This window comes from Polypterus senegalus, chromosome 4 (assembly GCF_016835505.1).
Source record: "Polypterus senegalus isolate Bchr_013 chromosome 4, ASM1683550v1, whole genome shotgun sequence".
Taxonomy (NCBI): domain Eukaryota; kingdom Metazoa; phylum Chordata; class Cladistia; order Polypteriformes; family Polypteridae; genus Polypterus; species Polypterus senegalus.
This window is the reverse complement of record NC_053157.1, coordinates 252,634,356-252,660,151: the sequence shown is the minus strand read 5'-3', so window position 1 is coordinate 252,660,151 and position 25,796 is coordinate 252,634,356. Positions and strand designations below refer to the sequence as shown.

The following is a 25,796-nucleotide window of genomic DNA, read 5'->3' as shown; positions in this document are numbered from 1 at the left end:
TACGATCCTTTTACTCTTTTAAACACAACATCAAGCCTTTCTATCAGAATAGTCACACCTTCATCTTTGTTCAGGTCTTCTGCTCAAATTGACATCTCAATGCTGTCCCTGTAAGCGACAGTCTAACCCCAAGTGTGTGTTTTTTATTTCTAAGCTCGGTAACCCATGTCCATATTAAATCTTCATTTTTCAAGCTCTTGTATTTCTTTCTCTTGTCAAATGCAGTCAGGATTCTATAATTATCAGCCATCCTCTACTATGAATGTTAAACTTTAATAACAACACAACACCTTTGATGTTAGCCACACACTTTTTATTGTTCTCTCCTATAAAACACACCCATCACTAGTAACCTCCTACAAACCCACTCTCCTCAAACCCCGAATGTCCTACTCCCAGTTGGGATGCAGTCCTGTAATCCCACAAATAAGCGCTCATATATAAGATATAGAATATAACAACTTAACAGAATGAAGCTCCCGATGGCAGTTCAAGTCCAGCGAGGATATCCAACAAAGCCCTAAATATGACGGCTTTAATAGACCTGCCATTGCTGTGTCCAAACATGATGATGCCGTGTAGATAAAGTGTTGTCATATCTACATGGTGGCACTGAAATGTATGCAAATCTCCTTTAATGAAGGTCTGCAGTGCACTTTGATCACATCTGAATTGTCTGATTTGTAATTTTAAACTGTGAGGCAGAGGAGAAAATCAAGTCAAGTGACTTTGACCCAAACCTCATGGAGGGCACTGTGACCCTGAAGTGTTCTCATTATTTTTACTGACTTTATGAAGTTAATTCTACACTTTTATTTTCACAGGGCTTTCCCATTTCACATGGCCATACACTGAGGTGTCTAATGGCCTCCAGCTCAGGGCTGTCCATGTGAGAAGTGAATCTGAGAAAAGAAGGGCAGACACTTAAAGAGAGAGAAGAGATTCCCACAGAGCATGGCCTCTGCCAAAGAAGACGGCGTGGATGAAAGAACGGCGGACATTAAAGAAGAGCACTGTGAGCGGCTCACACCAGTGGATGTGTGTGTAAAACTGGAGGATCACGAAGAAAGAATTTCAGTTTATAAAAAGGAGGAGGAGGAGTGCAAGGGGGTGACTGCTGCCATTAAAGCTGAGGATTTGAATGATTTCTCCGTTGGTCTTGAACTTCAAAAGCTTGAAACTGAGAATATTTTCAAGCAAGATTCCTGTGAAGAATCTCCATCCAGTTTACAGCCCTGGTCCACTAATACGGGACGACTGGCTACACAGGAGAATTCTGCAGAGCTGAAATCAGAGTCTGAAGAGAAAATCACAGAGGAAAATGGGAGTGAAGAAGAAGAGTCACCTGGGAGTGTTGGAATAAGTGAGTAATGTGATTAAATATAAAAGAAAGAGAGCAGTTATAAATTCTAATGGTGGGTGCTTTGATGTTTTTAGAAGATTGAAATGAAAGTTCAAAACACAGTTAATTGAACTTGGATGAAGAGCACCTGCTCGGGTACGTGATAACAAACAATAGGTTACCTAATAAATGATTAATTAGAAAAACTTGGGTGATTAAGGAAAAATCTAAAGTGTTCAGCGCATGACTTGAACATCATGAAGCTTTGACTGATGCTGTGACGTATGTTAAGCCAACAGTGCATTACGTTTAATGTGAATATCAAAAGTCATATTTTGTTAAAGACATGTATATTTCTTAAATCGTTCAGCAGTTAAGACTGAAATGTCCACAAAACGAAATAAATAAGAATACAATCCTCACCCCTGTGCACTAAATAAGAGTGAATTTGCTCAAGCCAGTGCACACCTAATATGTGCCTCATCTTTCTAATAGTAATCTCGTGCACTTTGACGTTAACAGTGACAAGAGCTACCTGTGCGAGACATGATGGTATTCAGAGGGTCTCAGGGTCTTCTTTCAACATCTTATGTTCTGCTCTCAGCCTGAACTTCCTGGGGCAGCATGGCCTGTACGTCTTGGCAATGGTATGAAATCTTCACTTGGAGCCCTTCAGTCTCCCACAGTCACATCGGGTCAATTTGGAGTTACCACTCCACTTCACCTGCATGTTTTTGGGGATGAAGGGAACCAAAATGACACAAAGTCATCAAAAAAGGTCTGGTGTAGAAAACAGTTAAATAAATGACAGATGTTCACACAGATACGAGTCAAAAACAGAACTGATTTAGGTAGCTAAATATGGCAGCTTTATTTGCTGAGAACCCGAAGTGACGTCATCATTGTTGCAGAACCGGATGTGGTGTCATCACTGGAACCCTCCGGGATTTCCCATGGATGGTCTGCAAGTGATTGACAGAGACAGTCAGTGCTCCTTGCCGCCCCCTGGTCTGGCATGGAATTACTTTCATTCAGGCCCTTTAGCTGTCTTCCAATCGCTCATGTGTGACAAGGCCCCCCCAACCCAAGCCCAGACACATTGGGTCAGGCGTCCTTGACAGAGAGGTCCTGGACTCTAGAGAAAGAGCATTGGTGGTGGCATGGAGAAAGTCCTTGCAATGAATAGGCAGAAACTTATAGAGTTGGGGATCAAGAAACCACCCAGTGACCCATGGGTTGACTCCTTGTGCAGGGCCATCCACTGTAGGTGTGCATGACCCATCACAAGAGTAAACTCACAGCCCAAGAGGTAATAATTATAATAATAACTAGCTGATTACCCAGTGGCTTCGCTCACTGAGTGGAAGGGAACAAAATGAAATGCAGTATTTATAAAATAAGTTTGTTAATTACCAATTTTATTTTTCAATAACTAAAGAGCATTTACAATAACATATAAATCAATTTAAACAACATTATTAACATCATCATTATATGAAAATATGAAGTAATATATAAGGAGCACATTGCATATACATTTAAATTATTAAACAGTAAAATATTAACATTTAAGAAGTAAAGAAACATTGAGTACTACTGCAGTGCTTTCGGGTAAACTACATTCTTTGTTTTTCCATTTGGTGCATAGATGTATACATTTTTTGATGTACCCACCTGAGAACACGTTACATATAACTAACCGTGGAAGAAGCATTGGTTTTCTAAATTGATTCCTACAACTTTAAGTGATTGGCCTTGTGTTCTATTTATTGTAACTGCAAATGCAAGGTGGACCGGAAATTGTAGCCTTTTGAAGTCAAGTGGCATGTCCCCAGGGATGAGCGGGATACGTGGTATGAAGACACTATTCCCTCTACCGGCATTTGTCAAGATTGTCGCCTTAGTGACATTTGGCATTAATTTTGTGACATACAATCTTGTGCCATTACACAGTTTGGGAGGATCTAAATTCCGGAGTAATATAATGATTGAACGAAATTTCATATTTAATATATGAGGCGGTAGACCTGGTGGCTCCAATGAATTTAAAAATTCAGTTGGATAATTAACTGATTGATTGGGGTCCATAATAGTATCAGTAGATTTATATGTCATGCATGATCCTGGGAGCTCTTGGAAGATGGTGTTGTTAATTTTATTGACATTATCGTTTTTTGGAGCGAGAATTGCACGTTCGCAAAGCCATTATTCATCTTTACAATTAGTTGGAAGATTTGGAAAAACTTTCCGTATTATTTCTTGTACTGACGGTAACAACACACAGAAATCAGGTGAAAAGGAAATCAATCCTAAAAGAGAATCCGAAGGGTATTTCCCATTTCCAAGACTGAGTAGCTGCTTCACAAAATTATCTGCCGTGTCATCACCGAGAATACACACCCTCATGTTGGTAGTTAGGGTTTTTGTTTCCACATGTTTCCAAATTGTAGATGATTTTAAACACGTGTTGAGTTTATCCGCTGGTGTCCCTTGTGGTATAACTAGTAATGTCTGACGAAAATCTCCCGCAAGTAAAACGACAGTACCTCCCATTAATTTGGTAGGATCTCTGAAATCTTGCATTGTTCGGTTCAAGGCTTCATAAGCTCTTTTATGTGCCATGGTGCACTCATCTCAAACGATTATCTTTGAATGCTGCAAGACATTTGACTTTCCAGAGCCCTTGCTTATGTTGCAAATTGGAGTTTCGTCGTAAGCGAGGTTTAATGGTAATTGGAATGCCGAATGTGCTGTACGGCCTCCATCTAATAATGTGGAAGCAATTCCCGATGACGCTACAGCCAGAGTTATGTCACCATTTGCTTGTATCTCGGCCAGAATCAGGTTTATTAAGAATGTTTTTCCTGTTCCTCCAGGAGCATCAAGGAAAACAACACCAGCATTTCCTTTTTTAATCAAACCTATTATGTGACTGAATGCAGTTAACTGGTCTGGTGTTAAAAGGGGTTTGTTCGTGGCTATAAGTTGTCTTAAAACATTTACATCGTAAGACCGTTCTCTTAAAACATCCCTATCTATTGCATCTGATGCTGCCCTGTTTGGAGCTGGTAAACCCAAGTGTGGTAATGTTTTGCTGCTTATATCTGTTAGTATAAGAGCTTTATTATAAATATCCTGGGTGTAATTTACATCTAAATTGGGATTGGCCATCTGTTGTTGATGAAGTATATCCTCACTAAGGCTGTCTCTGTATTTTTCCCAAAGACTTGACAGATTTGATGAAGTGCAAGTTGTAAGAATAATTGCAAATATATCCCATAATGTAGGAGGAAAGAGTGTAACAGATGCCATAAGAAGCGTGGTGTCCCAGTGTTGGTCGTCTTCTAGTAAACCAAGTTTTTGGCAAGCTACACGACAGGTCTCACATACATGTCCATCGACAGTTTTCAATGAAGTAAAAGATGTTGGTCCATGGATCGTGTGGAGCAAGAGGCGCAGGTAGTAGCATTCTGAGTTGTTTGGGTGAACGGTGTATACACGTCCTATAGTATCACTCATTCGAATTCTGTCATGCCCTGGAACTATTGCACCTTGTTTCCTTCTATTAAACGTTTTTGAGGATGCATTCCACATATAATATCTTGGTACATTAGTATACAACAGTGTTCTCGCAAATGGATCATCCTGACAGAGTTGAAAAAAAGCAGTCAGTGTTGTGTTGGGTGGTTGCAAGGCTACACTATATATATTGTCTTCATTAAAATATACACGTTGTCCATTATCCAAATGTACACATAGGTATATAACCGTTGGATATCGTTTGTGGTTATGAAAACGAAGCAAACGCCATACTGCTTCATTGCTACTAATGTACCATCCCATTTGGTACTGTGTTATTTCAGCATTGGTGGAGTCGTTATTAACCTGTAGGACAGCCATGTCGCTCCCTTTGTTGACATATTTTCAAATGTACTTAATCGACTTCACTGAGTTACAGAACTCTACATTTATGTGCGCGTGAAACATTTTGGAGAGCAAAGGAGAGTAAGGCACAACCCATCTGTTGTCGACTTCTACATCTTGATATTGATTATCCACCTTTAATTTAATAATTGCAGTGTACCCTCCATCACCTGGTTTCCGTCATCTGTATCGAGGATAACCATCGTCGGTAGTTTCTGTTTCCTGAATCATTTCCCTTATGTACCGTTTAGTGCAGTTGTTGTTCTTCATGCATGGGGATTTTATGTTGATGGCACCACAGGGCCCATGGATCATGTGCTTAGATATGATCTCAAATAGTACTGGATCATCCTGAGGATTCGGAAGCTCAGCTGAAATAACTCTATCAACATGTGTTTAGTGTATTTTTTCCTTTTACCATACCAAGATGTGAGCATGTGGAAGACCCCTTTTTTGCCACTCAATTGAGTACATCCAACACTTTGGCTCTCCGTATAAGTGGCTTTTTGTAATCATGTCCATCAACTTGAGCAACTTTAACTTAAATACTCAGGCTGTCAAATCATGTCTATCAGCTGGTGACTGACCGCTGAATAGTTCTTTTTTTAATCTCAGACCATGTTGGATTGCAGGTGAACGTGATGAACAGGTCTGGGCATCCATATGCACGAACGTGTGACATAGCGTCCTGTGCATATTCATGCATGTACCTTGGACTACCTGTATATGTTGCTGGTAAAATCACCATTCTTCTGATGTTATTTGCAGCTCCATCATTAGATATAGCATCTCTTAAGTGAATATAATCGTCAACACGCAGCTTTTTCAGATTCATCTGGATGAATAAGAGTCGTTCTGATTCCACTTTGGCATACATGTTGACAATATACTGATGGAACAGCTGTCTGCAAAGTAAAATATCATTCAGTTGACCTGCTCGAATCATTATGTGGTATGCATAATAGTCCATGGCTGAATTTTTTTTATTTGCGAGAGCTCCAGTCTTGACATTAATTTGCTTTAAATTAAAATCATACCCATCTTCTCCTTTGGAAAAAATGATGGGATATTGCAGGGCATCGTATGATCTGTGCATTTCTGAAATACGCTGCAAGCCTTCTTGACGTCTTTGAAGGACAATGTCTCTGGTGCCGATATGTTCTCCGACCAATACAATTACCACTTCATTAATGGTAGGTGTGTTAAATCTTCGCTCATGTTCATTAACTGGAGTTTTATCTGCTCTAATGATTAATTTGTATTGATCTGTCAGCATTCTTTCAAGAGCGGTCTTGAACATTTTCACTAACACATTATGTTCATGCATTTCTTTCTTGGTACCAGGAATTGTATCACAACATAATGTTGCTTTTTCGTCATTTGGAGGAATTTGTGGCTCTCATCAGGCAACGGCATTAATGACCCAATTCTGTGATAGATTTGTCCCCGTATTTTAAATGTCGGCATAAAGCCAGACTCTTCGCCGTGCCAAAGGATGTCATCTGAAAACACGAATTGTATTTCCTAATGTTCTGTAGAAAATGAGTTGAATGTGGATTTGCACCTGAAATAAGAGACAACGGTTCAGGTGGATGGCTTAAAGGTGTTAATTTGACCTTGCCTTCTGAACAACACATCCCACGTGATTCAAACTTAAATTTCTTCAGTACTCACAGACGATGTCCATTTCTCCTATTGTAACTTTTGGATGAAGGCAATAATCTTTTTCAATATTATAATTGAATCCCTCCATATACAGACCCTGACGCCTATGTGACGTGGTAGCCTGTGAATACTGCATCCGTCAAATTCGATTCTGTTCAGCACGTTGTTCGGGTGTTTGTGAAGCCCTCAATTGTGATTGTCGTATACGTTGATCAGTGAGCCTTCTCTCTCGATCTGCTTCTGTCTCACTTTCTCTGCGTAACCTGAATCTTTTTGTCGATGTTGATGGTTCCTCAAGTTCCCCAATAATTTTTTTTTGGGGATTTGCCCCGGTATTTTAAATGTCGGCATAAACTCAGACCGTTCGGTAGGAGTCGTGCTGCCAAACAATGTCATCTGAAAACACGAATTGTATTTCCTAATGTTCTGTAGAAAATAAGTTGAATGTGGATTTTCGCCAGAAATAAGAAACAACAACAGTACAGGTGGATGGCTTAAAGGTGTGTTTTTTTGGATTGATATGAAGCCAGGCTTCCCCCAGCGTCTGCGATACCACTTCGACCTGCTGTACGTGTTCCTTCCATGTGTTGGAATAAATGAAAACGTCATCATAAGTAGGCAGAACTACATGATTTATGAGGGCTGAGCATTTTATCCACTAGACGTTGGAAAGTCGCAGGAGCCTCACGTAACCTGAATGGAAGGACACGATACTGCCAGTGTCCACTAGGGGTGCTGAACGTGGTCTTGACCTTAGAGGAGTCCATTCAAGGAACCTGCCAGTACCCTTTCATCATGTCAAGTGTGGGCAAAAAGTTTGCCTGTCCAAGCCTCTCAAGGAGGTCGTCCACTCAAGACATTGGATAAGCATCAAATTGGGAGACTTGATTAAGTCGATGGAAATCATTGCAAAACCTCCAACTCCCATCAGGCTTACTAACCAAAACTATTGGACTCAACTACAGTAATCCCTTGCTATATCGCGCTTCGACTTTCATGGATTCACTCTATCGCAGATTTTAAATGTAAGCATATCTAAATATATCCATCCATCCATATTCTAACCCACTGAATCCGAATACAGGGTCACGGGGGTCTGCTGGAGCCAATCCCAGCCAACACAGGGCAAAAGGCAGGAACCAATCCTGGGCAGGGTGCCAACCCACCGCAGGACACACTCAAACACACCCACACACCAAGCTCACACTAGGGCCAATTTAGAATCGCCTAACCTGCATGTCTTTGGATTGTGGGAGAAAACTGGAGCACCCGGAGGAAACCCACGCAGACACGGGAGAACATGCAAACTCCACGCAGGGAGGTCCCGGGAAGCGAACCTTGGTCTCCTAACTGCGAGGCAGCAGCGATACCACTGCGCCACCGTGCCGCGTTTCGCCCTTATCTAAATATATATTTTTCGCTGGTTCGCGGATTTCTGCGGACAATGAGTCTTTTAATTTATGGTACATGCTTCCTCAGTTTGTTTGCCCATTTGATTTCATACGAGGGACGCTATTGGCGGATGGCTTAGAAGCTACCCAATCAGAGCATGTATTACATATTAACTAAAACTCCTCAATGATATAAGATATGCTTCCCGCGCGGTGCTCGATTGTTTGCTTTTCTCTGTCTCTCTCACTCTCTCTGCCTGACGGAGGGGGTGTGAGCAGAGGTGCTGTTTGTACAGAGGCTGTTTGCCTAGAGGATACGGACGCTCCTCTTCGGCATACTTAAAAACCCAAAAGCACGTATTGATTTTTTGATTGTTTGCTTTAATCTCTCTCTCTCTCTCTCTCTCTCTCTCTCTCTCTCTCTCTAGCGCTCTCTCTCTCTCTCTCTCTCTCTCTGACGTTCTCTCCGCCTGATGGAGGGGGTGTGAGCAGAGGGGCTGTTTGCTTAGAAGATATGGATGCTCCTCTAAAAAATGCCGCTTTATCGCGGTGCTTCGGCATACTTAAAAGCACAGAAGCACGCATTGATTTTTTGATTGTTTGCTTTTCTTAGCGAGAGCTCTCTCTCTCTCTCTGAAATTCTCTGCTCCTGATGCGCGCACTCCTTTGAAGAGAAGATATGTTTGCATTCTTTTAATCGTGAGAAAGAACTGTCATCTCTGTCTTGTCATGGAGCACAGTTTAAACTTTTGACTAAAGGGTGTTAGTTCATGTCTAGAGGGCTCTAATAATGTTAACAGTGTGGGAGAGTTTATAAGGGCTTAAAATATATAAAAATAACCATACAAACATATGGTTTCTACTTTGCGGATTTTCATCTATCGCGGGGGGTTCTGGAACGCAACCCCTGCAATCGAGGAGGGATTACTGTATAACTTTCCTCTATCACTCCTAGTTCCAGCATGCCCTTGATTTCATGCTCCACTTCTGCTTTCTTTGCTTCAGGAAGCCAATAAGGGCACTCTCAAATGATAACCCTGGGCTCTGTCACTATGTTGTTTGCAGTCAGAGAGGTCTTTCCAGGTTTTTTGCTCACTACCTCTGGGATGGACAGGATAGCTGCTTTTGGCAACTGTCTCTGTCTAGAATTCAGCGCCGAAGGATATTTTCTGAGCGAAGAATGAGCGAGGGAAGGATTGGGATCCCTTTCCTTCCACAGCTTCAGCAAGTTTACATGATAAACCCACTCATTCAGCTGAAGATTGGGTTGTTTCACCAAACAGTCAATGAGTCATTTCCTCTCCTTTACTTTTTAAGGGCCTTGCCAATAGGCTAACAATTTTGAATGGGAGCTAGAAACCAAAACCATGACACAATCCCCCAGAAGGAATTCTCAGAAAGTCGCACCACAGCCATAATAGTGGGCCTGTGCTGCTTGCTCCTCTTCCCTGTTACTTTTTAATATAGGTGAAATTTTTCCAAATCAGTTGCGCAACTGTGTGATATAATCTAATATATTGGCAGCGGGAAGAACCTCTCCTTCCCATCCTTCTTTCTAAATATCCAATATTTCCAGAGGTTGTGGTCCATATAATAATTCAAAAACCAAGAACTGCATAGAGGCTTGTGAGATTTCCTGATATGCAAAGAGCACAGCATGCCCGACCCCGCTGACCACCTTGCGAAGCATTTTTTTAAGAGTCTAATTAAACCTCTCGACTAGACCATCGGTTTGAGGACAATACACTGCGGTCTTTATATACTTTATTTTAAGTAACTTGGCAATCTCCTTGAATGTCTCAGAGTCTGTAAGGACTTCTTTAGGGATGCTGAAACATGCAAGGACCCCTACTAGTTCCCGTACAATAGCCTTAGACATGGCTGAGTTCAAGGGAACAGCCTCTGGATATCAAGTAGCATAATCCACGAGGACTAATATATATTTATATCCTCGGGCTGAGGGTTCATGGGGTCCTACTATATTGACCCCAATTCACTCGAAGGGGACATCAATCAAGGAAAAGGGAACGAGAGGAGCTCTGTCCTTCCTAGGAGTTTGCTGTAATTTGCACAAGAGACACAAAGATGGCGAACCTCCTTATTAATTCCTGGCCAATAAAATCAGAGCTTAATATGCTATAAAGTCTTTCCTGCTGCTGGTAGGCCTGTGAGATTAAGAACAGCTTCCTCACCTCCCCCTAATGCTCTGCTCCCTGATATAATAGGTCATTTTCTATCACAAAGTGAGAATGCTGTAGCATGAGCTGATGAGTGCTTTGGCCATTGATTAGTACCACTGCATTTTTTACACATTTCAGGGAGTCATCATTCCACTGCTCCCATTTGAAAGAAGCCAGTGTATCTCTAAATTGAAATTGTATCTCAGAGAGAGAGTCTGGTCTGAACTCATGGGGAGGGGAAACCTCTTGGACTTCCGTATCGCTCTACTCCAGCTGATTGCACAGTGTGGAGACAGTTTGAGTCGAGTCATTCTCATCTATAACTAGGCCTAAATTTTGATTGGGAGTAGTCAGTAGTACTCCACATTTATTGTTAGACCAGTGCCACCCTAGAATCACCGAAAAAGGTGGTTTGGGGAGGATCACTTCGGGAAAATGTTGCAGTGATCCTCCATGGCTGATGAAAATAGGGCGGTTTTATATTTACAAATATATACACATTATACTGCTCTTTACTTTCATTCACTGTCGTGGTAGTACATATCAGAAATCAACAATGGAAATGTTGCTGCTGGAATCAAAGAGAGTTTCAACCCTGAACCCATTTACAACTACTACTCCAGTATGTGATATCACTATGGGGTTTATAAGCGCACATAAACATCCCCTCTCTCTCCACCCACATCCCTCATTGTTCCTGAGTAGGTTGCGCGCCCACAGGCCCTGGGACTTCGGAAAAGGCTCCGGTTTGTATGAAAGAGACAGAGCTTGTAGAACATAATTCCCACGGATTTCACCAGAGGACCGTTGTTCTGCTCTCTCAGATTGTGAGGCTGTTTTAGATAGGTCTATGAGCTTTATAAGCTCTTCCATGTTTTTAAAGTCTCCCCAGACTGGCTGGGTGAGATATTTGGGAAGTCTTTTCATTAACAGGAAGCAGGGTCGACGTCTATGGATGAATTTCCCAATTTTTAATTCTTTTTACCTGCTGCTCTGGGGATACCCCATATTTATATAGGATCTTGATCCCAATGGGATGAACAGCTCTCTCCTCTGAGAGAGCATAATAAGTCCCCATTGTTTTCACCCTAGGAACCGGCCCACTCTGATGTGTATTATCCACAAACTCCATTTGTTTTGTTACTAGCCCGGGTGTGTATATTGGGAGTGGATCCAACTTATATCATTCTACCCAACAAGCATATAAGGGGGCTGAATACAATTTCTAACTAATCGACGTCCACTTGATAACGATTTATGCTTATGTACCAGCTCAGTAAAACTCTGCATCCCTTTCCTCCTATCTACCTACACATTCACTGAAAGGCTAATAAAAGGGATTTTAGTCAGAAAATCTAATGCCTGTTTAATTAATTATACAAATAAATCAGTCAACAAACGTTCATACATAACTATAAAATGACACTAAATATCAAGGAGACAATTACAACAGGCTGCCTTCTGGAAAGAAAAGTTCAGGTGCATTTTCTTCTGTCTCAAAATATTTTATATTTACTACTTAAAGATTAAAAGAGCACAGCCTCAAAAATCTACTTTCTAATATAAAAATAAAGCCTGTGTGTCCAGTCTCTTATAGAGCAGTCTGATTGGTCAGTTTGGCTTTGGTGATGCAGCGAGAGAGGAAGTGTGAGTGTGAGATGCATGAAGAGGAGTAAAGGTCTATGAGGAACGCTGAGAGAGTCAAAATCGAAGACAGCAAGTATAAAACCAGGCAGAAGCCAAGAAAGGCACCTCGAAACTAATGACCGTCTGATAAGCAGGCTTTACAGGACTACCCTTGAGAAAGGGAGCAGCGGTCAAGAGAGATTAACACACGTTAACACAGAGGAAAGGCGCTGAAGGCACATGTTGGGCAAGAGATGGTAAATGTTTTTAATTATTCCATTACCTGCCTTGAACAGGTGCCGTGGCTAGTGCATCGATAAATCTTGAATAGTCGCCCTCTTCTGGCTAAAACCTCTTTTGCCTTACCCTGGTTCGAGTATCATGACCACCACAAAGAGAGGCTCTGATTCTGTGCTGCTCAATCTTCTTCCGCCTGCTTAACAAAGAGATGGTTTTGACGTCTTTACACTTTGGTCTAACTCTGCACTTTTCTTACAGAGGCTCTCTATAGCCCTAGTGAACGGTATGACATCCGTGACAGATGCACTCTTGTGAGCAAACTCTTCTTGTTATCTCTTCAAAAGGTGTTTAATGGGAGACCATATTTTCTATTAATTTTCACTGCGCAGAAGAGGAGATTGTGATGTTGTAGTCAGCTAATTAAACCAGTAAAATCCATCCCTTTGGGAGTGTAATATACAATATGTACTGTTCCTCCCTGCGTCACCCACCTGGTGTAACCCTCTCATGGGCTGGTCAGGTTGTTTTGAAAATATCTTCAAACTCGGAGTAAGTTGAGTTAGAATGCATCAGGTGGCCAATTTTGTGTCTTCATACAGTCACTGAAGTAGACATGACGTGCTGTGACAGGAGTCCTTGGCTCACCACCAGTGGAATGGCGGGTGCCGTGCATGGCAGGCTGGTAAGTCAGCATCTCCCGTGGCCTTTGTGATATTCTTAGTATTATCACTCAGTCTGACATACACTTTCTATTTTGTAATGTTACCGGCTTGGAGCACATTGTGTCACTCGGCATCAAGAACTTCAGTTTTATGCTGGGCTGTGAATTCTTGGCAGAGGAGAGTCGCTTGTTTCAGTTCAGAGTTTTCATTTGTCCAGTGCACAGTAAGACTCAGCATGGACACTGGAGATGCGCTTGAACTCCAAATATCATTTGTAAAACTGAGTTTAGTGACGTTATCTTGTAGAAGACTGCTGAGATTTGTGTGCACAGTTAGATACAGTTCTTGTAAAACAACATCTGTAAAATCCTTGTGCCCCGGCAGATGGAATCGTGGATCTAAATGATCTAGAAGGTGACATCTTCCAGAACTGAAAGTTGCTGGTTGTCCAGGCTTATGAATTCCACTGTTTTTGCTGTCACAGTAAGTCTTTGGCGTTCTTGCTGTCAGTATTATAAGGTTGAGTTTTCTAACTGCTGCCATCATTGGAGGCCCGAGTGAGAGTAGGTGACTGAGTTAGACTAAGCTTGATGGTCACCTCAGCCTTTGAACAGCTCGTTCTTCACACCAGTCCATTTTGTGTTGACTTCTCAGATGCTGAATAAGGTTTGTATTGTTGAAAGTGTTAGCAAAGAATCCTCCATCACTCTCTTCTTTTTGCACATACATTACAAACCGCAAATTTGTTATCTCTTGTAGGAAGGCAATAAAACTGTTAGACTGGTGAGGACGTGTTTCTGTATTTTGGAAATGTTGGATCTTTGTTTTGCCATGTTTTTATCATTCAAGATCAGATGTTAAGATCAGCTAATTTGCTGATCACCGGTCAAGTTGCTTGGAGTGAAAATTGGCTGATTTGATTTGTGATTGATTGATCAGATCAGGCTGGTCTTTCACATATGAGAGAAAGGTGGAGAAACTACAACACTATCCACTTGCAGAGCCACAGCACCATACGTCACCGCAGTTTAAGACTCGCAGTTACAGACCCGGAAGTGACGTCTCTGTCGTTCAGGACTGACTTCGTAAAGTCACTTCTGGAAAGTTTCGGCAGGTCTCGGCAAAGCCCGGAAAGTAACATTGGGTTAAAGATCCGTTTAGAAACCAAATGATATGCTTATTATTATAAACAATGGGTCATCAAAAGAAAAAAAAGAAAAATACTAATAAGAACACAATTTATTTATGTAGCACCCTTCTTATGCCCAAAATTCAGAAAGAACAACAGGACTGATATAACATTGGCTACAAATAATATCTCACTAAATCAAGATAAATACAGGATATACGAAACATTCAAATAGAATTAAAGACAATAATGCAGACTAGAATACAACATATAATACTACAAACAAATCTTGAACAAATAACATAAATTGTGATAAAAATTCAATCCCTGAGTACCTGGACAGATAGAGGAGGTAAACTGAAAGAAGGGGCCAAATGTCAGGTCTGTTTAATGTCCTCCTAAACTAATGAATGGAGTCAGCTGATGTCATTAACTTCAGGAGGTCAGTCAGCAGTCAGGGCGCTATATACAGCTGAAGGCCCTGCTGTCACCCACAGCGTGCAGGTTAGTGAGGGGCACAGAATGAGAGGACCTTGGTGGGCAGGTCAGTAACAGAATTTGATATTCAGTCCTGTAAGACACGGAGAGCAGTGAAGGTGCAGCAGGATGGTGGGATGTTCTCCCTGTTGGTGGTTTGTGTCAGGACTCTTGCAGTTGAGTTTTGAATCCTCTGGAGCTGTGATATAAGACTAGAAGTGTCACCTGCCAGTAGTGACTTACAATAATCAATGAAGGATGTGATAAAAGCAGGGACAAGATTCTCGGCATTAGAAAAGGAGAGGAATAGCAAACATAAGGAATGTGACACCGGTGGAGGTTTCTTAATGTGGCTTACAAGGTGAAATCAGAAAAGGAAGAATCAAAGTGACACGAAAAGGTCTGAGGAGATCATCACCAAGAATGACTGAAGAGGAGTTTGTTTTCTTAAGTTACACTTTAGTGCCACTTTGCAGGAGTTCAGTTATGTTGCAATTTAATTTTAAAGAGTTTTGCTCTGTTCAGGTTTTAATTTTAATTTAATTTTACTGAGGTAAGTTGTGAGCTGAGAAGGCTGTGATGAAGTGTCACTTTTAACACTGAAACAGATCTAAACATCATCTGCATGATAAGCCAGTCCATAGCTATGAATAACTTGCTCAAGGTGAAGCACAGAGATACAGAAGAACAGAGGATGTCATTTCATTTTCATGTCAACGAGGGGAAGTCAGATGGAGGAACTCCGGTGAGAAATTAAGGCGTGAGGGTTGCCCTGGACATGACATAAGCTGCATGGCCACAACACCATATGCAATAACTTTTACTTTTACTTTTACACAAACTGGGACAGGAGCTCCTCAAGATGAAGGTAACAATGCTTAGCACAATAAGAACAAATAAGCCAGAGCTCCCATCTCAACTGCTGGCCACACAGAATAGGCCAGTGAAGACCTTCATGTTTGCTTAAACAAATGACACATCCTTGGTGCACAATGTGACCTGCACAGGGAGAGGAGATGTGATGGCCAGAAATGATAATGGACTATAATGGTACAAAAAGAGGAGTGGAGAATTTAGACCAAACATTACGCTGGATGCTGGCCACAGGCAATTCTTTCAACATATTGAACATCTCAGAAAAAAATACTTTTGTTATCTCGACAACCTTGAACCAAGACTGGAACAGGGAGAAGGAGAGGAGCAGGTAAACCATTGGTGACACCTCACATGCTACTGGGACGACATGTGCCAAAGACCCCAGCATGCACAGCCATTGTGTCGATTCAACAGTCCAATCCACAGGGGAGCCAATGACAGCACCAGTAGTGTGTGTGTGTATGGTGAGTGTGTTTGTGTGTCTCACTGTGTGAACTGTACAGTAATTACAGTATTGTGTAGAAAATGAAAATATTCAGTTCTGCTTGATAAACAAGTAGAATGTGATCTGAGGGTGAAGAGTAAACAAGTTATTTACATCACTTGTTAAAATAAAGAGACCATCTGATTAAAAAAAAAAAAGTTCTTCAATAGTACATAGCAAAAATGTCATCACAAGTTGAGATTCAACACTATTATCTTTCATGCTTCTCATAGAAAAATTAAAATATGATGTTTATAAACTGGGGTGGCACGCTGGCACAGTGGGCAGTGCTGCCACCTCGCAGTTAGGAGACCTGGATTTGCTTCCTGGGTCCTCCCTGTGTAGAGTTTGCATGTTCTCTCCATGTCTGCGTGGGTTTCCTCCCACAGTCCAAAGACATGCAGGGTTAGGTGCATTGACGATTCTAAATTGTCCCTAGTGTGTGCTTTGTGGTGGGCTGGCGCCCTGCCCGGGGTTTGTTTCCTGCCTTGCGCCCTGTGTTGGCAGGGATTGGCTCCAGCAGACCCCCATGACCCTGTAGTTAGGATATAGCGGGTTGGATAATGAAGGACTGAAGTGTGAGGCTATCTAAAACTATCATTGAGTGTATTTCAGTAATGTGTGTAGTGACTTAGAAAAGCACAATATTACATTCAAATATACTGCTCAAAAAATTAAAGGAACTCTTTTTAATGGGAGTATAGCATCAAGTCAATGACACTTCTGGGCTATTGGTCAGGTCAGTGAAGTAGCAGAGGGGCTTGTTCATCAGTTTCAGCTGCTTTGGTGCACTATCGTCCCATTATATAAAAAGGGTGACAGGGCAGATCCAAGCAACTATAGGCCAGTAAGCTTAACAAGCATCACAGGAAAATTAATGGAAGGAATTATTAAGGATAAGATTGAGCAACACATGACAAGGACAGGAGTTATTCTGAACAGTCAGCATGAGTTCAGAAGGGGGAGGTCGTGTTTTACTAACATGCTGGAATTCTATGAGGAGGCAACAAAAGGATACGATCGAAGTGGAGCAGATGATTTTATTTACCTGGACTTTCAGAAAGCATTTGATAAGGTGCCACATGAGAGGTTGGGCATCAAGTTAGAAGAAGTGGGAGTTCAGGGTGATGTGTTTAGATGGGTGCAGAATTGGCTCAGACAAAGGAAGCAGAGGGTGATGGTGTGAGGAACCTCATCAGAACTGGCTGATGTTAAGAGTGGTGACCAGCAGGGGGCAGTGGGGGGGCTGCTGCTATTTTTAATGTATATAAATGATTTAAATAGGAATATAAGGAACAAGCTGGTGTGGCATATGGCCGGTTGTTTATCCCGGCCAATACCCCCAGGCCGCCAGATGGAGCCCTCCCTGCAGCATGGAGGTGCCCCGAAGACCAGCAGGGAATCCTGGACAATCGAGTTTTAATCCACAGCCCTGCTGGATACCACAGGGGCCGCTAGATGGAGCGGCAGGGAGGGCCAAAGAATATTATTTGCCATACGCCCCGGAAGTACGTCTGAGTCACATGGACAAGGGGAATGATGTGCTTCCGGGGTGAAGAAAAAGGATTTTTACCTGACCCGGAAGTGTTCCTTGTCACGTGGGCAGAGAGGGCGAAACATTGAGCTGAGCTGGGTGGAAGGGTGGCAACGCATCTGGGAGTGGTGGATTGTGTATTGATTAGTTATTGTATTATTGAATGAGTATTGTGGAGAGGAGGGTGCTTTGTGCACTGTTGATTAATAAAAAGTCATATATTTGGACTTTTACCCAGTGTCTGACGTTTGATCTGAGAGTTCAAGGGAGCGATAGCGCCCCCTATCTGTCACACTGGTTAAGTTTGCAGATGATACCAAGATAGGTGGATTAGCAGATAATTTGGAATCCATTATATCATCAAAGAAGGACTTGGATAGCATACAGGCTTGGGTAGATTTGTGGCAGTTGAAATTTAATGTCAGTAAATGTAAAGTATTACACATAGGAAGTAAAAATATTAGGTTTGAATACACAATGGGCGGTCAGAAAATCGAGAGTACACCTTATGAGAAGGATTTAGGAGTCGTAGTGGACTCTAAGCTATCAACTTCCTGACAGTGTTCAGAAGCCATTAAGAAGGCTAACAGAATGTCAGGTTATATAGCGCCTTGATCTGTGGAGTACAAGTCACAGGAGGTTCTGCTCAGTCTTTATAACACACTGGTGAGGCCTCATCTGGAGTACTGGGTGCAGTTTTGGTCTCCAGGCTACAAAAAGGACATAGCAGCACAAGAAAAGGTCCAGAGAAGAGCGACTAGGCTGATTCCAGGTCTACAGGGGTTGAATTATGAGGAAAGATTAAAAGAGCTGAGCCTTTACAGTTTAAGCAAAAGAAGATTAAGAGGTGACATGATTGAAGTGTTTAAAATTATGAAGGGAATTAGTACAGTGGATCGAGACTTGTATTTTAAAATGAGCTCATCAAGAACACGGGGACACAGTCGGAAACTTGTTAAGGGTAAATTTCGCACAAACATTAGCAAGTTTTTCTTTACACAAAGAACGATAGACACTTGGAATAAGCGACTAAGTAGTGTGGTGGACAATAAGACGTTAGGGACTTTCAAAACTCGACTTGATGTTTTCTTGGAGGAAACAAGTGAATAGGACTGGCGAGCTTTGTTGGGCTGAATGGCCTGTTCTCGTCCAGAGTGTTCTAATGTTCTAATGTCACTAGACGGGGGCAACAATGAGACGACCCCCAAAACAGGAATGAATGGTTTAACAGGTGGAGGCCATTGACATTTTTCCCTCCTCATCTGTTTTGTCACTTGTTTTCAACAACAACATTTATTTATATAGTACATTTTTATACAAACAGTAGCTCAAAGTGCTTTACATAATAAAGAATAGAAGAATAAAAGACACAATAAGAAAACAAAATAAATCAGCATTAATTAACATCGAATAAGAGTAAGGTTCAATGGCCAGGGGGGACAGAAAAAACAAAAAAACTCCAGACGGCTGGAGAAAAAATAAAATCTGTGGGGATTCCAGACTATGAGACCACCAGCCCAGTCCCCTCTGGTCATTCTACCTAACATAAATGAAACGGTCCTCTTTGGATTTAGGATTCTCACAGAAGGACTTGATGATGATAGTCACGCAGAATTCTGCCTTTTAATCCATCCATCATTGTTAGAGTATCATGAAGCTTTGAGTAGGTGGAGGTGGTGCAGGTCACCACCACAAAGAGACCGGAAAAAGAAACAGAAAAGAGAGTAGGGGTCAGTACGAATTTTAGAGCCACCATGAATAGTTATTATGAAGAACTGAACATACAGAGTATCAGGATTAAGTTAAATTAAATTAAACTGAAGTTATAGAAAGGCCATGTTACAGTAATGTGTTGTCAGCAGTGTTTTAAACTGCTCTACTGTATCAGCCTGGCGAATTCCTATTGGCAGGCTATTCCAGATTTTAGGTGTATAACAGCAGAAGGCCGCCCGCCTCACCACTTCTTTTAAGTTTTGTTCTTGGAATTCTAAGGAGACACTCATTTGAGGATCTGAGGTTACGATTTGGAATATAAGGTGTCAGACATTCCGAAATATAAGATGGGGCGAGATTATTCAAGGCTTTATAAACCATAAGCAGAATTTTGTATTTGGCTATGGTCAGTGTCACAACTGGTAGCATGAGGCCATACCTGGACCCTACAGAGCTGGCACAGGTAGTCCAACTTCTCCAGGATAGCAGACACATCAATATGTGCAATGCCAGAAGGTTTGCTGTGTCTCCCAGCACAGTCTCAAGGGCACTGAGGAGATTCCAGGAGACAGACAGGCAGTTACTCTAGGAGAGCTGGACAGGGCCAGAGAAGGTCCTTAAACCATCAGCAGGACTGGACGAACAGGATGAGCACTGGCATTGCCTTCAAAATGTCCTCCAGCAGGCAGGCCACTGGTGTGAGCTCAATTGGCATTTGCCATAGAATACCAGAATTGGCAGGTCCACCACTGGTGGTTGTCCTGTGCTTTTCACAGATGAGAGCAGGTTCACCCTGAGCACATGTGACAGACATGAAGGGTCTAGAGAAGCCATGGAGAACGTAATGCTGCCTGTAACATAATTCAGCATGACCGGTTTGGTGGTGAGTCAGTGATGGTCAGTCTGGGGAGGCATATCCATGGGGGGACGCACAGACCTCTACAGGCTAGGCAGCAGCACCTTGACTGCCATTACGTATGGGATGAAATCCTTGGACCCATTGTCAGACCCGATGTAGCTTATGTCATGTCCAGGGAAACCCTCATGCCTTAATAAATAATATAATAATTAAATTATCTTAAATTTATAATAATATAATCTTATGTCACAGCTCCAGCTGATTCGAAACTCGACTGCAAGAGTCCTGACACAGACTGGCAACAGCGAGCACATCCCAGCCATCCTGCTGCACCTTCACTGCTCTCCGTGTCTTACAGGACTGAATATCAAATTCTGTTACTGACCTGCACACTAAGGTCCTCTCATTCTGTGCCCGTCACTGACCTGCACTCTGTGGGTGACGGCAGGGCCTTCAGCTGTATATAGCGCCCTGACTGTGGACTGACCTCCTAGAATTAATGACATCAGCTGACACCATTCATTAGTTTAGGAGGACATTGAACAGACCTGACATTCGGCCCCTTCTTTCAGTTTACCTCATCTGTCTGTGCAGGTACTCAAAGATTGCATTTTTATCACAATTTATGTTATTTGTTTCAGATTTTTTTGTAGTATTATACGTTGGATTTTAGTCTGCATTATTGTCTTTTACTCTATTTTAATGTTTTTTGTATATATTGTATTTATCTTTATTTAGTGCAGATATTATTTGTAGCCAATGTTATATTAGTTCTGTTGTTCTTTCTGAATTTTGGGCAGGGTGCTATATAAATAAATTGTATTCTTATTAGTATTTTTTATTTTTATGGCTCATCGTTTATAATAATAAGCGACAAAAACTAGAGCAGTTCTATATAAGGAAATGAATATATTATATAATTCAGTGTAGGCAGCATGTTGGTGCAGTGGATAGCACTGTCACCTCACAGTTAGGGGTTCACTTCCTGGGTCCTCCCTGCATGGAGTTTGCATGTTCTCCCCGTGTCTGCGTGGGTTTCCTCCGGTTGCTCCGGTTTCCACCCACAGTCCAAAGACATGCAGGTTAGGTGGATTGGCAATTCTAAATTGGCCTGAGTGTGTGCTTGGTGTGTGTGTGTGTGTGTGTGTGTGTGTGTGTGTGTGTGTGCGCGCGCGCCCTGCCCAGGGTTTGTTTCCTGCCTTGTGCCCTGTGTTGCTCCAGCAGACCCCCGTGACCCTGTAGCGGGTTGGATAATGAATGGATAATTCAGTTTAGAATATGTATTCCCGTTTTCGTCACATACATGTTTAAAAATATTAGATTGGCTTAGATGTTAATTCTAAATTGGTTTAGAATATGCATAGTACATTTTAAAAAACATAATCACTTTTATTATTAATGTTTTATTAAACTCAAACGTGGTGTAAACATTATAATTATATTGCATACTTCGTTTCAGGAATGTAAATGAAAAACTATTTTCAATTAACATGGATGATTTTAATTTTGTCAACATGTTGAATGGTTCCCACAGACCTGAACACAACGTAAATCTTAATAGTGTGTAGAAACGATCCGTTGTTGTTGTTTAGTTTGATGTATGACACAACATAATGGCAGAAACCCTATGAATTTCAAAATGATGCGTATTATTTGGTTTCTGAATGGGGCTATGACCCGATGTTACTTTCCGGGCTTTGCAGAGACCTGCCGAAACCTTCCAAAAGTAAAAAGACATTGAGGTCATTTCCGGGTCTGTAACTCCGGGTCTAAAACTGCAGTGATGTATGGCGCTGTGGCTATGCAGGTGGATGCTACTCAGAAGTTGAACAGACAGCACAAGAACATGCAAAGACCACACACGGAGTGGCCAGACCATAAATGGCACCTCAGTGTGAGGAAGGAACACCAACCAGAGTGCCACCACTTTTACTGTTTCATTTATTTTAAAAGGTGGGTAGTGGTTAGGAATTTGGACATCAAACCCTGAAGTTGCAGGTTCAGATTTAGCTATTAACACCATGTGACCACGAGCAAGTCATGTGACCTGTCTGTGCTCCAGTTGGAAAAACAAGAGAAATGTAAACCAATTGTGTCTCAAATGTTGTGAGTCACCTTGGATAAAGGTGTCAGGAAAAAACAATATTTAAAATGTTTGTGTTCTTTCAGATTTACAGAAGAATGGCAGCTTCTCTCCGCCTTCATTTGGTAAGCTTGCCCTTCAATACAAAGAGAAAGGTATGATGAAATCAGCAAGAAGATCAGAGAACCTGACAACAGCCTTTTTGCAGTTCAGTTCTCTCCCTGCTACTGGAGTAACACAGACAGAAACCATCAAAACTGATCGACAGCAAGTGGAGAAAGAAATCCAAATTCATACTGGACAAAAATGTTTGGAATGTGGCAAACAATTCACACACAAAAGTGATCTTAATAAGCATATGAAGATTCACACTGGAGAAAAAACATATTGTTGTCATGAATGTGGCAAGCATTTCCCAAATATCAAGAATCTTAACAAACACACAAAAATTCACTCTGGAGAGCCAAAACTCCATTGCTGTAAAGAATGTGGCAAACGATTCTCAATGAGAAGCAATCTTCAGAGACACAGAATAATCCACACAGGAGAAAAACCTTCCTGCTGTCCAGAATGTGGTAAGTCATTCTCATGGAGAAGCCATCTTCAGAGGCACAGAAAAATCCACTCAGGAGAAAAACCTCATTGTTGTCCAGACTGTGGTAAGTCGTTCTCATGTATAAACGATCTTCAGAGGCACAGACGAATCCACACAGGGGAAAAACCTTATTGTTGTCCAGAATGTGGCAAACAATTTTCTGAAAAACTCAGTTTTCAAAGGCACACACAAATTCATACTGGAGAGAAGCCATATTGCTGTTCTCAATGTGGAAAAAGGTATTTCAACATTAGCAGTTTACAAAGACACACACAAACTCACATTGGAGAGAAAATGCAGTTCTGAATGTGGCAAATGTTATGCAAGCCAGAAAAGTATTAATAAACAAACCAAAATCCATACTGAAGAAAAATCTGAATGGTGTTCTGATTGTGGGAAACGATTATTAGACTAATGCTCAATTCAGTGCCACATTAGAACTCATACTGGAGAGAACCCTTATTGTTGTCCTGAATGTGATAAGCAGTTCTCACAACAAAGCACCCTAAAGAGTCACTCTCAGACAGCAGGACTCTTAAAGATCACATGACAATTCACACTGGAGAGAACCCCTTTTGCTGTCCAGAATGTGGCAAAAAATACTCACATCAAACCATGCTTAGGTGCCACAGAAGGATCAACATTGGAGAGAAGCAGTACATCTGTTCTGAATGTGGTAAAGGGTACTCATTCAAAAATATTTTTGGAGCCACACACTAAGTTTTACTGGAGTAAAGCCTAACCCAGAAATGACAAGTGATCTTTCCATTAGCTCCTCAACCAAAAAAATTGAAGCAAAATCTTATGAAGAGCATAAAGGACTCCAGTTGAAAGTAGTTAATAAGTAAATAAGAATAGTGGAGAAAACACTCAACATGGCCAACAGATCGTAGATATAAGGTAACCTCAGAGCCACATATGAATTCACACTGGAATGAACACACAGGAATACAACACATACTGTATTTCAGAAACAGCAAGAATCTTCTTCAACAACTCATAGGTTCAAGAAAAAACCTTATTTTTGCCCTAAATGTGGTTAACGCTTTTCAGACAGCAGTGGCCTTCATATTCATAAATGACTGGCTTACTTGTGGTAAGCCTCTTAGCTGTTCTCAATGTTGAAAGTGGTCCTCCTGTATCAGCCATCATCAGCAACACGTAAGATTTCATGAAGGACTCAGAAACTGTACTGCCAAGACATCAGTCACACAGGGACTGATCATCTCTGCACCAGTGCTGTGACATAAAATGGTGAACAATACAAACACCAGACAACAGAATGAGGTAGCAACAGTACTGTGCAGTGATAACAACTTCAACAACAGAACACAACTGAAAAAGGTCAAAGTAATAATGAAAAAAAAAGTGAAATCAAATCAAATCCACAGTGCAGTGCCAACTACCAGGAGGTGCCACGGACAACAAGGGAAATATTTTTGTTTCGGAGCTTTGGGTCTTATCTGAGTAGCAATGAACTTGTACCATCTCTGGGATGTCATAACCCTGATAATGAAGAAGTCATTTAGTGACGTCAGCTGACATCCAATGCTGTCCAATCAGATACTGGGGAGGGACAGTTGAGAAGGACAGGAGACTAAAAAGAGAGCCGTCACATGACAGACCAATGTAGAGGGGCTTTATAAGACTTTGACACTAATTTAGGTTATCATTAATAAATGATAAGAGTCTTTACAAACCAAACACATTCATCAGCTGTGTGTCAAGGGTGAGTCCCAATGTTGGAATTTAAGAAGATCTAAATACAAATAAAAGGAAACATTCAAGGTTCAAAGAGAAATGTTTAAGACCTGAAGAGGGAGTCATAACAGCATGCTAGGGTTAGCACGGGGGACCACATTTGTGAAGAATATCAATTAATGTATAGAAGGAATATTATTTAAAATAATAATAATAATAATTTTATGAGAAATGGGACACCATAATGAATCCACAATACAATGAAAATTAAATGAACTGATTTTATTGTTTAACGTATAAGAGAAAAAGTGAAGACAAACCCGAAACACACATTGATCTCTGCTGACCCAGCTGTTCCTTTGATAAATTAACCTAAAAATATAACAGATGTCACTTTGCTCCATGTCAGTATATCCTGGGTGGTGTGTGAAGGACGCTCTATACTCCGATTGTGTTGGTTCAAGTTTCAGTTTGAGTTCAGCACCTTCTTCATATCGATACCCAAGACAACGTTTCTTCATGTCGAGACCAATAGCTGGAGGCCACAGGAGCTCAATAAACTCCAAAAGCAGGATGGACGATTAGAAAGCTCTGCTTTGAGAGAGTGTCAGCTACACAAAGCTTTGGCTTCATTTACTTGACAGAAAACTCCAAAAAGAAGAAGTGGCCCCTTCTGTACCCCCCCACTGAAGGTCACATTTGACCCCCTCACTACTCGGTGTTGGTTCACTCTGCTCTAACTTTCTGTATTTTATAAGTTTATGTTTTATTTTTTGGACACACTCTTTTTACATTTCATGTCATTGATGTTCTCAAATATGTGAATATACTGTAGCTTGACTTTTACAAGGACTTATCTAAAAAGGGTACATTGGCCATGAAATGCAAGAACGCAGAAAAATATAAACAGTGGAAACCAGAAAATGAAGAGGTGACATCGATGAAATACACTCAGTGTCAGAGGTGACGAGGACAAAATCAGAAAGGACAACACCAAAAAGGCAGGAACCAACTGAAAACAAAAGAAGAAAGCTGATTGGTGGGAAGAACTGTCAGTCACTCCTGAGTGGACTGTTGAGGACAGCTGTGGCATTGAGACTTCAAAGTTCATGTGTCTTTGATTTCAAATCTGTGGCCATGCACTGAATAAGTCTGTTATTTATCAGTTAGCATGTTCTGAGACTGTAATGTCATCACAAAGATCACACAAACACGTAATGTGGCATTTGTGATCAATCACTTTTGTTGATTTTTATGTCACCATTCATCAGCCCTGTATAGAGTGCCACTTCCAGATCGGCAACCCCACTGCACC

At 41.4% G+C, this 25,796-nt stretch overlaps 3 protein-coding genes across 4 annotated transcripts in view; 1 reads left to right on the top strand and 2 right to left on the bottom strand.

Moving 5' to 3' along the window:
* LOC120528485 (zinc finger and SCAN domain-containing protein 2-like) overlaps window positions 1–25,796 on the bottom strand; it is a 422,905-nt gene that overhangs the window by 54,820 nt on the left and 342,289 nt on the right. The window lies entirely within an intron of this gene.
* LOC120528477 (zinc finger protein 502-like) overlaps window positions 1–25,796 on the bottom strand; it is a 691,287-nt gene that overhangs the window by 366,001 nt on the left and 299,490 nt on the right. The gene's annotated exons all lie outside the window — the stretch shown is intronic.
* On the top strand, window positions 899–24,516 carry LOC120528479 (zinc finger protein 436-like). The gene is made up of 2 exons (XM_039752652.1): window positions 899–1,363; window positions 22,272–24,516. The coding sequence occupies exons 1-2, from the start codon at window positions 955–957 to the stop codon at window positions 23,084–23,086; spliced, it is 1,224 nt and encodes a 407-aa protein (XP_039608586.1). The 5' UTR covers window positions 899–954; the 3' UTR covers window positions 23,087–24,516.